The 17436-nt window shown below is 38.7% G+C and overlaps 1 protein-coding gene across 2 annotated transcripts in view; it reads left to right on the forward strand.

Annotated features, from left to right (window-relative positions):
- The window catches only part of ECA3 (endoplasmic reticulum-type calcium-transporting ATPase 3), a 447643-nt gene that overhangs the window by 160457 nt on the left and 269750 nt on the right, over positions 1 to 17436 (forward strand). For both annotated transcript variants that reach the window (XM_089449126.1, XM_089449125.1), the window contains exons 14-15: positions 6985 to 7043; positions 14321 to 14465. In XM_089449126.1, the coding sequence (XP_089305252.1) occupies positions 6985 to 7043; positions 14321 to 14465 (204 nt within the window). The remainder of the gene's footprint in view (positions 1 to 6984; positions 7044 to 14320; positions 14466 to 17436) is intronic.

Genomic DNA, 17436 nt, shown 5'->3' on the forward strand with positions numbered 1-17436 from the left:
AAAGAGGTTACTTGCTCAAGAAGCAATGTGTATGGCTCTCCAAGAAGTACTAGAGGGAGACCTAGACCTATGGTTGAGGAGTATTTCTTGATATAAAATGCCTTAGACCTAAGGATCCTAATGGAATAAGGTTTTCTAAGCAATCCTTGTGAAATTGGAGTGACAAGGTTGCAGGGCCACAAAGAAACCCTAGTGGATCCAGAAGAGGTGAAGGGTTTTGGGTGAAACTTCAAACAAAAGATCTTGACCCAAGTGAGAGAGAAGAAAAAGGATCAAAGAGAAAAGATTTGAATTGAATTTTTTATGCAATGATCCTTGATGAAGCCACTAACCAAAGGAAACTTAGGGAGAAATTGTCTTCAAGCTAGGGCTTGGCAAAACTTGAGATTCAACCATCTGACTTCAAAATTGGAGGACCTCTCATGGACACACCAATGCAGTTCTAGACCAATTTTCATCAATTTTTGATGGCTACAATTAATTTTGTGTGATGCCCTAGAACACCCAAGGGTTAGGTCTTATGAAAAAGAGAAGGGGGGTGAAAGATATTTTCGTTTTGGTGATCACTGAGGACTAGACCAGTGCCTAGCCTATTGGGAGAAATGGAGTCAAGGATGAAATTGATTTAGGGTTTTTTATCTATCAAGGATCCTTATTGCAGCTTGGCATGCCCTAGTGAATTAGCTACCCAACTACAACAAGGATTTATACTTTGATTTGACAAATTAATGGAGTTTCGAGGTTGGACCTTCGATGGTTACCCCTAGGAACATTCACTTTTCATGCCCAATTAATAACAAATGCAATAGATCAAGACTACTAGGTGATTCAAATTTTTCACATAAATTTAGAGCACAAGCAACATCATGATGCAGTATTCCATACATTAGACATAAATTGAAAATTTGGCATGAAAGAGAAACTTACATGGCACAAAAAGTATATCCATCCATTATATTTGCAAGAGAGAAGCTCCAAAATAGAATAATATCAATCTAAACATCAAAATGCATCAAAGAATCTCCAATTCGTCCTCAATAGCTAATGCAAAATTCTCAAGAAGAGATACCAATCCAAATCGAAGTGATGATCACTTCAATTTATATCCTCCCTAAGGGGTTTGATTTGTCTAATTAGGTCTAATAATGCCCCAAATAATAAAATAATGTGCAAAAATAACATAACTTGGTGCCAAGCCCACCAAGATAGCTCCATAATACAATAATAAGCCTCTCAAGAGGGTAAACTGATGGACACAATAGGTCAAAGGGCCATTGAAGAGGCTCAGTGAAGTCCAACATGTGGCAAGGCGTTCGAATGAGCTCGAAATATAATGATAAAGTGGATGGCCCCTTGATATCCAAGTGAGTGACCTGTGGTGCCTCCAAGTGGCTATGGGGGCACAAAACATCCTCATGTGTCTCCAAATGCATAAAACAAGCATGTATCCCATCTACAAGGGTTGGAAGAATGATACAAGCCCTCCAATTGTCTCTCATGGTGAGACACATCCACATCTGGGCCCTCGATCAATTGCCACGTCTATGGTGCAAGGGTGTAGTTAGCTAGGCAATGTGGTACAGGGGCGTCATCATCGCCAAATAGGTGGAACACGAGCAAGCAATGAGTGGAATTGAAGGATCCCTTGAAGTGGCAATATACTCTCTGGTATGGTGGAGATCTGTGGCTCTCAATGCTCACCCTACAAATGCCAATATGACCCTTTGGAGGGATTGGACCCTGTATGGGGAGACCAAACCTAGACAAAGACCCACCTGCAATCGTGTATAAGATTCAATGCGTCCCCTCACCTTCCAGTACAATGAAACATTAGTGCAATTGAGCAAATGAGCTTACAAATCATGGAACCAAGTGTACACTTCATAGTGGCGTGCCCTTCCACAATGGGCATTAGAACGTACAGGTGTCTCCAAGTTCAGGAAGAAGGTTAACCAAGGACACTATTAGGTGGTTTCAACCTTTAAGGGGAGTGAGATGTCCTTGATACATTCATAAAATGGCACATGGCATGTGCCATAATGATGGGACAGAGTGGGGCATTAGGGGAAGGGCCCAAGTCACATGCCATAGTATAGGGTTAGCTATAATAAGGGAAGCCTATGCCTGGGTATATGAATGTAAGAGGGAGAAATTATGGTACATGAGTTACCTTGGCTTTTATTTTTCCACCCTTCTTAATATGCCTTTTCCCTTTTATTGAATTTTCTTTTAGAATTGCTCGGGGCAGTAGGGGATGAGAGCATGATGCGTAAGATACAACAATGAAAACACTCTTAAGGTGGGGCAACTCATCGCCCACCAGGGGTTGGGACAATCATGGGTTCCTTAATGATGAAAGGGGTCGATATAATGGACCCTAGGAACCAGGGTGATGGCCATAACAATAGGGGTAGAGCTTATGTTTGGCTTTTGCCCACGTGCTAAATTTGTATGTCCCGATTATCTTTCACATTTTATGGTAAATTTCTTGTACAGAGTGGCCAATTATGCCTTTTATTTATTTTTAGTTGCATCAACCTCCGTGGTATAATTTTAGGCCCTACTCAAGGATTGGACAAGGGGAGGGGGAGGCTAACTCCTGTGGACCCGGATGGGAAATATGGTAAATGGGGTTTTAATGAGCGGAGGGGATAATGTATATGTTGTCGGGAAGTGAGACCACACAACCAAAATCAGGGTTTCCCATGTAGTGCCACCCCTAAAGATAGTAGCCGATAAAGGAGATCCCATAGGACTAGGATACAAAGTTAACCATAAAATTGGACAATGTAGACAAGAGTACAAACCAAGCCCACTCTTTCCGTCAAAACCCCCCCACTAATCCATGCCCAAAAGTGTCCATGATAAGAAAACAAAATACCCAACTACATAATGAAAAGCCATACCTTTGGGGTTGGAAGGTCCACCTTCAAACATACGATAATTATAGATGGGCAAGGGAGCATATGGCTGGCTTAGGTGGCAGAGATAGTGGCACATCGAGCTATCTGGTGGTTGCAAGAGGCTGCTAGCTGCCGGCTGAGGACCATCTAGGAGAATTTTTTTCTCCTATGGATACTATCCACAGGTGGTGGGTAACATCTGGCCCCAACTGGGACACGATCTCTCAAGAGAGTGCACAAACGTACTCGAATGGGGAGGTCATGATAACACCAACAATCTCTTGGGACCACAGACCTGTTACCTCCCCACCAAGATAGCTCCATAATACAACAATAAGCCTCTCAAGAGGGAAAAATGATAGATACATTAGGTTGAAGGGCAATTGAAAAGGCCTAGTGGAGTCCAATGTGGGCCAAGATGAACGAATGAGCTCTAAACATAGTGATGAAGGGAGTGGCCCCTTGATATCAAAGTGAATTTCCTGTGGTGCCTCTAAGTGGTTATGGGGGCACGAAACAACCTCATGGGTCTCCAAATGGATAGAACAAGGTTGTATCCCATCTGTAAGGGTTGGAACAATGATGTAAGCTCTTTGACTATCTCTCATGGTGAGACACATCCTCATTTGGGCCTGGATCAACTGCCAAGTGTGTGGTGCTAGAGTGGCAATCTACTCTTTGCTATGGTGGAGACCCGTGGCTCTCAATGCTCACCCTACAAATGCTAATATGACCCTTTAGAGGGCTTGGACCCCGTATAGGGAGACCAAACCCAGACAAAGACCCATTTGCATTCGTGTATAAGATTCAATGCGTCCCGACACCTTCCATTACAACGAAACATTAGTGCAATTGAGTAGATGAGTTTACAAATCATGGAACCAATTGAGCACTTCATAGTGGCGTGCCCTTCCATAATTGCTTTAGAATATACGAGTGTCTCCAAGTTCAAGAAGAAGGTTAATCAAGGGCCCTATTAGGTGGTTTCATCTTCTAAGGGGAGTGACATGTCTATGGTAAATCTATCAAATGGTAGGTGGCATGTGATATAATGATGGGACAAAGTCTGACATTAGGGGAAGGCACCAAGGCACATGCCACAGTACAGGGGTAGCTATAATAAGGGAAGCCCACACCTGGGTATATGAATGTAAGAGGGAGCAATTGTGGTACATGAGTTACCATCGCCTTCGTTTTTCCGCCCTTCTTCATATGCCATTTTCTTTTTATTGATTATTCTTCTATACTTGCTCGGGGCGCTAGGGGATGAGAGCATGATGCGTAAGATACAACAGTGGAAGCCCCCTTAAGGTGGGGTAGCGGATTGCCCACCAGTGATTGGGACAATCATGGGTTCCTTAATGATGAAAGGGATCGATATGAGGGACCCTAGGAACTAGGGTGATGGACATAACAATAGGGATAGAGCTCATGTTTGGATTTTTCCCACGTGCTAAATGTGTATGTTTGACCATGTTTTGCATTTTATGGTACATTCCCTCTTGAGAGTGGCCAATTGTGCATTTTCTTTTCCTTTAGCTGCATCAACCATCGGGGCATCGTTCCAATCCCGACCCAAGGTGTGGACAATGGGAGGGGGAGGCTAACTCCTTGTGGACCCAATGGAGAAATGTGGACTCGGATGGGAAATATGGTAAATGGGGTTATAATGTGTGGAGGGGAATATTGTATATGGTGTTGGGAAGCAGGACCATGCAACCAAAATCGGGGTTTCCCATGTAGTGCCACCCCTAAAGCTAGTAGCCAATAAAAGAGATCCCACAAGACTAGGATACAAAATTAACGATTAAATTGGACAAAGTAGACAAGAGTACAAACCAAGCCCACTCTTTCTGCCGAAACCCCCACTCTAATCCATGCCCAAAAGTGTCCATGATAAGTATAAACAAAATACCCAACTACACAATGAAAGCCATACCTTTGAGTTTGGAAGGCCCACCTTCAAACATGTGATCATAATAGATGGGCGAGGGAGCATATGGCTAGCTCAGATGGCAGAGGTAGTGGCACCATCTAGGAGAGGCTGCTAGCTATCGGCTGAGGACCATCTAGGAGAAATTTTTTCTCCTATGGATGCTACCCACAGTTGGTGGGTAACAGTAGCCATGGTCGGTATTTTCATCTAGGAGAAGAAATTGGAAATTGGAAATTTGAATTTTTAAGTTTGCCTCCAAATTTATTTCATGTTGACCTCATGATGTTTTAGGTCGGCTAGGCCCCTAAGAGACACCCTTTCGACCCCCACTTGAAGGCTATATAAAGGAGATCATTTCTCCTCATTTGGACACATCAATTTTGTCTCATGCATCTTTGATCCAGTGAAATTACAGGAGGCCAAAATTTCAGGAGAAAGCCAAAATTCTAGGGAGGGCCGAAATTTTGGGAACTTTGTTTTTGTCATGGCACTTGATTATGATTTTGGTTACTTGTTTGGCTATTATCTTGCTATCATTATTTTCTAATGTATTGATGAATTTGGAACTCTCTCTCTGTCATAAGGAAAGACTTTTCTGGGTTTTCCCCTCTTGGGTTTTGCCCTGGCTGTGAGCCTAATTTATGCGTCTCTTGTCAGAGAACGGTAGCATGTCGAGCTATCAGGTGGCTACAAGGGGCTGCTGGCTGCTGGGTGAAGACAAGTCTAGGTGAAAATTTCTCCTATAGGGGTCACCCACTGTTGGTGGGTAACAGGCCTTAAATATTTGGTTGTTTATTTTCGGTGATGACCAGATAACTTCTGATTCCAGCCAAGTAAGCGAGGGTTTCAAGCCCCATGAAAGAGGGAATGCCACTATATTGTCTATAAGACTATATGTGAAACATCTGGTTGACACTGGATAAATGTGTAATGAGGAAAGGGAGTGAATGAAAATTACAGAATTAATGTAACAGTCTGTTTGTTTGAGAATTACAGAATTAATGTATTGATGAATTTGGAACTCTCTCTCTGTCATAAGGAAAGACTTTTCTGGGTTTTCCCCTCTTGGGTTTTGCCCTGGCTGTGAGCCTAATTTATGTGTCTCTTGTCAGAGAATGGTAGCATGTCGAGCTATCAGGTGGCTACAAGGGGCTGCTGGCTGCTGGGTGAAGACAAGTCTAGGTGAAAATTTCTCCTATAGGGGTCACCCACTGTTGGTGGGTAACAGGCCTTAAATATTTTGTTGTTTATTTTCGGTGATGACCAGATAACTTCTGATTCTAACCAAGTAAGCGAGGGTTTCAAGCCCCATGAAAGAGGGAATGCCACTATATTGTCTATAAGACTATATGTGCAACATCTGGTTGACACTGGATAAATGTGTAATGAGGAAAGGGAGTGAATGAAAATTACAGAATTAATGTAACAGTCTGTTTGTTTGAGAATGCTGTACTGTGAAATTATAGGTGGAGAGAAAACACAACCTAGCAATAGCAGTGGGGTTAAAAAAGGATATTATGAAATGAAGTCTTTGATGACACAATTAAAAGGGGATTATTGTTGCTACTAATTCCTTGTAGATGACAGATTGTTTATTTTTTTATTTATTTTTCAATTTTTATTTTGTATTTATATCTAAATCTGATGAAATGCTGTTTGATAGCTTCAAGAATAGATTAGACTGTTTATTATTATTAATGCTAGCAGATTCTTTTTCTTAATGCTTTTGTTTATCGATACAAGAGGAACATGGACGTATTCCTTTGTGGTCTATATATATTGTTGAAAGGTTACTGAGGGACACCTAATTGAGTGGACACTGGATGTAAATATTTCCATTGATAACTGTTAAATTGAGTGGTAATTATTCCTTAGTTTAAAGCTAAAACTTGTTCATATCTGAAAGATATATGATAGTATTGTGCTTTTTAATTTTGTATAAGCAAACTTGATTATAGAATTTCATTGAAAGATGCCAACATACAGTTTACCAATTGGCTTAGTTGTTCACATTGTGTAAGCATGGCTTACATATTGTAGGGGTTGTTGTTCAGTATATTAAGTTTACATATTAGACCCTGCCTCTAAAGACAAGCATCTGATGAAACACGCTTTTCTCTTATTTACTTCTTACTGTTCAAACAGATCGCTGTTGCTCTAGCAGTTGCTGCCATTCCAGAAGGCCTTCCAGCTGTTGTTACCACGTGAGTAGTGTTATATTGGTTCAAGGGTCGATAAATTACATATCAAATAGAGTTTAACTTATCATGCCTAGAGGGTGTTTTGAATTGTATCTTAGAACTGTTATGGTTACATTTTGCATTTGCTGCCTTCCATATCTAGTATTTTAATATGACAGCATGCATTTCTTCAAGTATACTTATTATTACTTATTGATAATCCAATTTCTTCCTCTTAATTACTGATCATTGTATTTATGTCAATGTTTAAAACTTGGAATTGGCTGAGGGTCAACTCAGATTCAGCCATCACCTCAGACCGGTTTGAATTTAATAATCCAGTTTCTAAAAAATATCATAAAATATTAATATTTGATTGAAGAAAATAGTTTATTGACTCCAAACCATTAGAGACGAAATATATAATTTCTGCCAATATCTATACCATGTAAGGGTGAATATGTGAAAATGACGTCGAGTACAATACATATCCAAAACAAAATACATAATCAATTAGGCTCTCAATGGCCTCTAGAGTCCAAAAAACATGATACATGCTACTGTTCTGCGACATATCACTGATCCTCATAATGAATCATCAAACTCATCACCACTCCAAAGAGACATTTGCAATTGTAGTAGTAGTAGTAGTAGTAGTAGTAGTATTTGTAGAAGCATGGTGACACACCTATGTTGGGTTGTGCCACTGCCTAGTAGGTTTAGATTTATGCCTATGCTGTCTACTACTAGTGCATCCACATACAAATCAACCCCCACCTGTACTCACTGTCATCTGCATCAAAATCAATCTAATGCTGTCCCAAAAAATCGAAATGTTAACAAATGCTCAATGAGAGAGGTGTGAAGAAAATAGTGGTAAGGGGGTGTCTCTTTATAAATAGGCTTTAGTGTTTAGGGTGAGTGAAATTAGGTATTAGGTTTAATATTTCTAAAAAATGACTTTTCCTTAATTAATGAATCACATGATTGTCTTGGCTCAGTTGGATCGGTTTGGTACCAAACTGGTCCTTTGAACCATTTTGAAGGGCTAGTTGGTTTGGCTGGGGGTCAACTCTATCAATTTGATCGAGTCTAAGAGTTTTAAACATTGATTTATGTTATGCATTTACAAACAATTTGCTAAAATGATTTGTTAATAAAAATGCTTTTTGGGATTGATTCATAGTCAATTAGATCATGCTTATCTGACTTTGTGGGATATCTTTTATGGACCAATATCTTATATGGACTGTAATGTCCCAATCCTTGAGGCTTGCTCTTTTGTGAGACATTCCCAAGTGCCTGGAGTCACAGGTTTCCCCAAACAGCCCTTAAAGTTAAAGGGTAAATATATTATTTTAGGAAACTTGTTGTGGGATCTTGTTGTTGTAGCTTGATCCTAATTGCAAGGAAAGTGATAAGCTATTCTCTAGGTAAAGCTTTTTTCGGTTTCCTTGCTTATATGATGCATATAGCTATTTTATTTAATTGTGGTTATGATCTAGATTTGTTCATAAATATATAGGTTGCTGGTTAGTTTAGTTGGGCAGTACCTTTTTATTTAAATCTGCAATTAAATCACTTTTGCACTTGATGAAATTTTGGGTATTACACATGGTATTAGATCCATAGGTTTGAGAAGTAGATACCTGTTAACCCCTAAATTTTTCCCTTGCAAATTTGCACGGCTAAAGAGTAGCAAATTTCATTAGGCTGGAGGTTTAGAGACAGGTACATATACAGTCTGAGGATTGGTTCCTAGGATGACTAGTCACAAGGTTGATTCAGGCACATTTTTTGCACAAGTTGGAGAGAGTTGCTATTTTTAGCAGGTTCCCTACTTTGCAAGAGAGGGAGTTCTAGGTATGCTACAACAGCATGGATCACATATTTATAGCCCTTATGAACCCAACATTCTAGTGAGGCTTTTTCAGGTGACATGCAGGGTACTTTCTATTTTTAGCAGGTTTTGCCTAGGGACGTGGATGTCAGCGATAATGGTATGTTTAGAATCCTTGTGAGATTTTGAGTCCAACAGTCTAATTACGGGCAACATGTGGGCACTTTCTATTTTTAGTTCTCGCATGGCAATTCTGATTGTAAATTTGGATTCCTTATTGAAAGATGAATCAAATGAGTATACTTTCATGAGATTCTGAGGAGTTTCTATTTCAGTGGTTGCATGTTAGGCTAGGTTGGAGGTTTAGAGACAAGTACATATACAGTCTGAGGGTTGATTCCTAGGATGACTAGTCACAAGGTTGATTCAGTAATGACTCGTACAAGTTGGAGAGAGTTGCTTTTTTTAGCAGGTTCCCTACTTTGCAAGAGAGGGAGTTCTAGGGATGCTACAACAGCATGGATCACATATTTATAGCCCTTATGAACCCAACATTCTAGTGAGGCTATTTTCAGGTGACATGCAGGGCACTTTCTATTTTTAGCAGGTTTTGCCTAGGGACTTGGATGTCAGAGATAATGGTATGTTTAGAATCCTTGTGAGATTTTGAGTCCAACAATCTACTTACGGGCGACATGCAGACACTTTCCTTTTTTTACTAGTACTTGCATGGCGATTCTGATTGCAAATTTGGATTCCTTATTGAAAGATGAATCAAATGAGTATACTTTCATGAGATTCTAAGGAGTTTCTATTTTTAGCAGTGGTTGCATGTTAAGTTTGTTGAGCACACACTTATATAGAGATGGGGGGGTGAATCATATAAGCCAATTTACTTATTTAAATATTCATGCACCATATGAAAACAATCACATATGAGATCTATCAGCTTTAGAACATGGAACACAAGATTTTCGTGAAAACCCTTTGCAAGAAAATCCATATTTTTTTTTATAATTCTTTGTAGGAACCAACTTACCATTACAAATATTTGTAGGGATCAACGTATTGGAGACACCAATCTACATTGCTGCAAATATTTGTTAGCACCAACCTACTAGAAACACCAATCCGCACCGCTGCAAATATTTGTAAGCACTAGTGTGGAAAAAGTCTGCAAAAAATCGCGATTTAATCCTTAAAACACGATTTTTTGAACTAAACGATTTAATCCCCCGACTTTTTGGCGACTTTTTCACAAAGGAAAAATTAGCGATTTTTTCGTTATACTCCCGATTTAATCAGGAGTCGACCCAAAAATTCGGCCTTCCATCCTAGACCGCGGATAAAGAGGCCACAAAGGTGAAAAAACTGTAAATTGAAGCTTCCATCCATGCATTTTCAAGTTATTGCATTGTATTGTATGTCATACTTCTTGCGAGCATAGCAGTCTCATTTGTAATCTGTTAGTTTTGAGGTTAAGATATGTTTTTGTTTTCCAAGGAAAAACAAATCTTTATACTTCATATTTCTAGTTAGAAAGCAAAGTATACACTAGCTAAGCCTCCAGGCTTTCAATGATCTAGACTCTAACAGCCATTGCCCCTTCAAAAGATTACAAAACTACCAAAAACATAGGCATACAACAATGCTCCGTAGAAAGAACCCCACACCATCAAAAACATTGTTACAGTGGTTGAATGCTTCCAGAAGAAACAACAAAGAGGAGGTCATGAAGATCAAACATCAACAACCTATCCAAAAAAAACAAAACCAGTGCCTCAAAAAAGAACCCATTTTTTAGATAAGAACAAAGTACCTGTAGAATCTTGTGAGAGCAAAGATATCCTTCCTGCAATGAGAGCACGTTTTGAAAGGGAATCTTCTTTAGTGGTGAACTCCCTGTAAATGTGGGGAAAGGTTATGTATCAGAAGTGGATTTTACCTCCAAGAGTTTTTGAATAATAGATGCCAAGGCTAGGTTAGTAATCTGACATCGACGGTTTTCTCAGAAAATAAGCAGCTTGGAGTCACCAAGCGTTAATTTTCACATCTACTGTGATACTCATTGTTAATTTTCATTGGACCTACCACTTGATACCTTATTACCCAAGCAGATTACAATCTACTGAATAAATGCATGACTTATTTCTTAATACAATTAGCGGAAACAAAAATTAAAAGGGGAAGAGGATCTCAGTGACTGATTACTTGATGACTTTTAGATGGCTCATGATATACATTTATTATATTTTTTGTTGATATTTTGACCCTTGAGAGTTGAGACTCAGACAAGACTCAAAATTCAGGAGTTGATTCACTATTTTGATATGTGATGTAGCACTAGACTTCATATACATATTATATATTAGCTTTCTTTACATGTTTATGTGGAAATGCATTTATTTGATGTTGTGAATACTCTATATGTTAAAAAAATAAAAAATAAAATGAATAATTTTGTGTTTTTTTAATTTTGCTGACTTTTTGCCGACTTTTTCAAAAAACTCCCAACTTTGACGAGTTTTTCAACTTTTAGACCTTTGCCGAATTAATCCCGAGTTTTGCTTTTTCCACATTGGTAAGCACCAACCTACTATAGACACCAATCCCCATTGCTGCAAATATTCTTAGGCACCAACCTACTTCACAAAGTCTGCTTGCTACTTCTGCCTTCACCAAGTATGCTAGCTGCTTTTGCTTTCACTAGGTCTGCTTGTTGCTTGTACCTTGACTAGGTCTGCTTCTCTCAAAACTTGTTGTTTTGGCCTCTTCCCAATAATGAACTTATACAACATGCCGCGTATCCAATTTTGGAAATCTGATTTTGAAATTTTTGCCTGTGACACTTTTGTATATCTCCTTCGATCTTTGAAAATTTCACACTCTGAAAAGTCCTAGAAAAGAAGTTACAACAAAATTCTGAGTTGACTTGTTTGAAACTGACTTCATGATTATGTAGAAACCCTAACTTCCACAAGCCATATCTTTGAAAATATAGTGAACCAAAATTTGAAATTTTTTACTTGAGGTAATGCTCTAAGTCTCCATAGGTGTATGAAAATTTCACATTTTAAAACATCCCAGAAAATAAATTATCGCGGAAATACCAAACTGACCTGTTTGAAATTGATTTCAGGATTATTGAGAAACACTAACATCCACAGGGCATATCTCCTAAATTATAGCAAACCAAAGTTTGAAATTTTTATCTAAGGTACTGCTATATGTCTCCTAAGGTGTTTGAAAATTTCACAGTGTAAAGCATCCTGGAAAATAAGTTATAGCATCAATGCCATATGGACCTATCTGAAACTAATTTTAGGACTATTTAGAAACCCTAACTTCCACAGAGAATATCTTTGAAATCAAAACGAACCAATGTTTGAAATCTTTATTACATGTACTCGAAGATCTCACTTCCATCTCCTCAACATTTCATAATATGAAACATTCTAGAAGAAAGTTATAGCGTAAATGCCAAGATGATTCATTCACTCTACAAATCACATTTTTTCTCCAGTTTTAAAACCCCAAGAGTATTCGCCAACTTCTCTTGCGAACCTTAGATCTCTTCTTGGTTGAATTGGTCTTCAAATGCACTCATCTATCCTTTATTTATAGTGTTTTTGCCAATGTTGGATGATCCCCCCTCCCCAGGATCCAAGACTAGAACCACTTCCCATACGGATCGTTGGGTGATCCTTTGAAAATCGGATCCGCGGTTCCGCCATTTTGAGGAGATTTGTGGAAATCTAGAACCGTGCGAGCTTGATCCGCGGTTCCGCCTTTGAGGAGATTTGTGGAAATCTAGAACCGTGCGAGCCTGATCCGCGGTTCCGGATTCCTGATCTGTGGATTCGGAAAGGGATCCACTGCAAAACTGTGGAGGTTTGGGCATGGATCGCCAGCGAATCCAGATGGAGATGGGTAGTTCCGTGGGGTTTTGAATTTTTTTTGTTGACTTATGTTGGGTTGGGGCTTCTCGAAAACTCCCAAGGTGCTCTCTTGATGCTCCCTCATGGTAATGTTAAATTCTTAAAGTAAAAGTGACTTTATCCTTTATCTTTCATTTTCATCATTTTACTTAAATAGTAACGTTAAGGATGTTTGAGAGTGGTTCCAGCCTCATCGGACTTCATATGGAGAAAATGTAATTTCATATCCTATTCAAAATTCAGTAGACTTAATAGTTTTCAGGAATTCAAGATCAATGAGTTTGTGTTATTTCATTAGATTATATCATGTACGAGGGTATGTGATTGGCATTTAATCAAGAGAACCAAGCCCTATATGTGCTCATGTAACCTAGTGTTGGTGGTGTTAATTGTTGAACTACTTTATCATGGCCTCAGTAAAAAATTACCTTTCAATCAAATCAAAATCATTGATCAAGCATGTTAAGCTTTTTCCACCATATTTTAAGGCTTGGATTAGGTAGTTTGATCAAAATTGGGCAATGTTGACTAATATCCCTAGACAATCGAGGTAGAGGCAAAGGTGAAACAGGAGGAGAAGAATCTAGATTCTAGATGGTTGATGTTCGAATAATTAATCATTGATGTACAATGGATACCTATCTATCTTGATTTATGTACAAATATGCATGTTTTCATATCTTCTACAACTAATATGGTATTTTGGATGTTTTTTATAATATAAACGCAAAAAAATACAAATATATATATATATATATATATATATATAGTAGACGCTTCTGAGACGCTTCTCTTCTTAGATTTTTGGGAAATGACGCTTTTGCGTATCCGCTTCCAAATAACGTCCCCGCTTTGTGCAACATTGGTTTTTGCTTTCACTTATGGCGCTGACTTGTACAACTGGCTGGGCTGACTTGACAGAATGTTTAATATCTCCTCATTCCTATGGAGTTAGAGGAAGTGCCATATACTGTTAGGAAGGTATCGGAATAAGGTTTTCAACCATATTTCCTCTGCTCCCATTTGAGTAGGAGGGGATTGCTGAGGTGACAGTGGCATCCACTTCATTGTTGTGTATTAGTTTGGCTTTTTCCTTGTGAGGTATCTCACAAGACCTGCTAGATTTTGAGGCAATAGTTTTCACTGTAATGAATATTCTATTTAAGGTTGTAGGATTAACTGGTTTCAGTAACCTTGCACACAAGATGGTGGAAAGGTTAAGACTGGGTAAGATTAGTTATCTGGCTTGGGAATTTGCAATTACCTGATGTGACTGCTCTGCTTTTATCCGTATGAAGATATGATGAGACATCTGATGGCTACCGTTCACTACCTGCCCTAAGTGTTAAATGTGGTGTGGACAAAGCTTATACATATGTGCATGCAAATGGACGTTTTGGTTGGAATTCTCTAAGTCTAATTTCATTTATTGTGTTTATAATATATATAGTTATGGTTCTTTTTTTCAGATATTTCTTTTTCTGGTATATCATTATAGACTAAATTCCTTTTCTTGTCTATAGGTGTCTTGCACTTGGGACAAAGAGAATGGCAAAGTTGAATGCTATTGTGCGGTCTCTACCTTCTGTTGAGACACTGGGATGCACGACAGTGATTTGCAGTGACAAGACAGGCACTCTAACGACCAATATGATGTCTGTTTCTAAGGTGATTTTTTTGGAATGCCATATTTATTGTCAAGGGCTAATGCATCAAAATTTTTCATGTGGAAGATTGAGTGACTCTAGCTTCATTGATTTATTGTTGGTATTCAACATGTTATAAATTAGAACAAATTATTCTTTTGCTTCCAATTCCTTTGCAGGAGAATTGATATCCTTTCACAATATGGCCAGTGTTTATTTTTTTCTATTATTTCTTTATTCAACTTTGAACACTTGCTAAGACCATGGTTGCTAGAGTCCTCTACATTGAGAAGAACGGTGGAGGATATTTTTGGAGATGTCAGGCTTCCAAGGTGTTTTGGTCATTATTTCAGGCCAACTATCATTTCTATTTTACTGTCCTGCTTTTGTGAAAGGGTCGTCTTTTGAGAGACTCTTGAATGATTGCTGGAAATCCTTGTGTGACTTAGTACTATTGTTTACTATTGAATTCTTCCTTATGGTAATTGGTACAATTGCTTGCTATTGATTATGTTTGAAAACATCAATGTAGACTTACTTCTTAGAAGTATCTCTCCCATTTTAAATAGGGGATTTGAGGAGTTTAAGCAGGATATGGTGTCATTTGTGAAAATAAAACTCAGTGTCTTTGGTCATGATGTTGAATTGCTTTCTCTTGGTGTGCAGGAGCATATCCTTCCCGTTTTAGATATTTTAGGGCTAGATTGTTTTGGTACTCTTGTTGCACTAAGGAAATTCCCCAACTGGGAGGTGTTACTATCGTTATCTTGCCTATTTTTCCTTGGAGGCTCTAGCCATTGCTAATACCTCTGATCAGGCTTGTTGCGGGTTTTTGGAGGCTACCTGTCTACTTTAGTTGGTCAATATCTCGATAGATTTCCTCCTTCCATTTAGTTACTCACTTGATGCTCCCAATTGTCTCTTGTTGAACATGCAGTGGTTGAATAGGATCATGAAAGAGGATGTCATCAGATAGTATATACAGGTTATATGGTTCAATTCACAAGGCAGTCTAGGCCCCAAAATCACCTTCTATTCAGGTTACCTCTTGGAGCTGAGAGATCTCCTTATTGTTTGCTCCTTGTGCACACATTGGCATTGGATGCATACTCTCCTTGGGTAGCTTTTGGTTGGTTCTCATTGTCTTCCCATTGAAACTGACCACCATATTACTTGGGGGACAGGTTCTGCCAGCTTTGCTTCACGAGATTGAGAAGTAGGATCACTTCATTATCTTCTAGTGTGCTATATACTATGAGATTAGAGGATGGTGTTTTGTATTTGCAAGGAGCCTTAGAACTCTCTATCTACTTTCATCTGCTTCTTGGATTAGAGATGCTTGGCACTTTGGACTTAGATCTCACTCTATCCACCCACCCCAGCACAGATTGGACCTCATTCTATCAATCACATCCTTTTTTCTGGTGCTTTCAGGGGAGAGAGCTACCATGATAGATGCAGATAAAAACACTACATTAGCTGTCAGATCTATGGGACCTTGGGTGGCCTTTTGTGCTCAACCAGCAAAATTCTTATGGACATGTCACCATAGATCTCAGGATAGTTCATATCACACTAAGAGTCAGGACTGCTTCTCTGGATCTCGACTGTATGTTCCAACCCCTTGGCAACAAGGTATATTTCTAATCAAATCTTCCTTTTCTTCCAGTTCCTTCAATTAGTCATCTATCAGCAGTTTCTTCACTACAGCCTTGGATGTTAGGAGATATAGTATCAGGGGAGGTCGATCACCCTTGAGGTGAGTCATCCCCGCTGATATTTTTGGTGATTTTGTTCTTTGGCTCTTTGTAGTACTTACACATAATCACACTATTGCTTTGTTTCCCTTCTCCATGCTCTTAGGCTTTAGACTTTAGATCTTTTACAACATAGGCTAGTTTTAATTATATCATGATTTTGTAAGTGTGGCCTTTGCCCTCCCACTTTTATATCGCAGTACTGTACTTAGCAATCCCATTGACATAATTGTGGTCTTATGTTGGACATTAATAAAATTATCTTATTTTATGGTGTACTTATTTGTTCCATGAAGCAATATAAGCAGTGATTTAAAAAATAAAATAAAAATTTCTGGCTTCCAGACTCTAGTAAAGCAATTGGCTTTGATAAAGGAAATTTGTTTTTTCAACAGTATATTGACAACATACCTAATTTACTCAATCTTATATTTCTGTTGGGATAAAGTTCAGTTTCTGTAGTTCTTAAATTTATGATGTTGCTGTACCAGAGCACGCCTTCCACCAAGCGAGTCTTCTAGGATTGTATCAGAAAACATACTATTTGTCTATTGCAATGCATTCCTATGTTCTACCTGGTGTGTGCCCTATCTGGCCTCATGCAATGTACTATGTATTATAGTCCTTGTCATTGGCTATGCATGTTAAACCGAGGAATCTGAGCTTGATGGTCACCTTGCGTTGCTCTCTTGTCCTCGCAGAGTTCTCCCTCGCCAGTGTTTTTAAAACCGGAACCGGCGACCGGACCGGTCCACCTAATGAACCGGTTTACCGACCGGAACCGGTCTAACCGGGACTGGTTTGGTCTAAACGAACCGGTTTTTAAAAAATACATTAAATAATTAATTTTTAATGAAACAAAACTATTTTTAAGATGTAAAACCATGATTCCAAGCCAGTAGAGACAAAATATGCAAAGTTTGCTCATTTATATACCATGTAAAGGTGAATATATCAAAACACCTTTACTTCCCCCCCAAAACCCCTAAACCACAGTCAAAATCCGCCTTTTTGCACCGTCATTACTTGTATTGCTATGGTTTAAGAGCTGACCATTATTTTAAATTAGTTTAGGTGACTAAGGTTGCTGTAAGCACTGATGTGGGGTCCCATAACCACCTCATGGATGGAGACTGGAATAAATAGTCCTTGTTTATTACTAAGATTGATAGAGTATATCTGCAATTGTAAATTAAAATACTGGATAATGATTGATTGATAAGAATTTATTAAGAA

The sequence above is a fragment of the Pinus tabuliformis genome, chromosome X, assembly GCF_031772625.1.
Source record: "Pinus tabuliformis cultivar Carrire ecotype Pingquan chromosome X, CPIR1, whole genome shotgun sequence".
NCBI lineage: Eukaryota > Viridiplantae > Streptophyta > Pinopsida > Pinales > Pinaceae > Pinus > Pinus tabuliformis.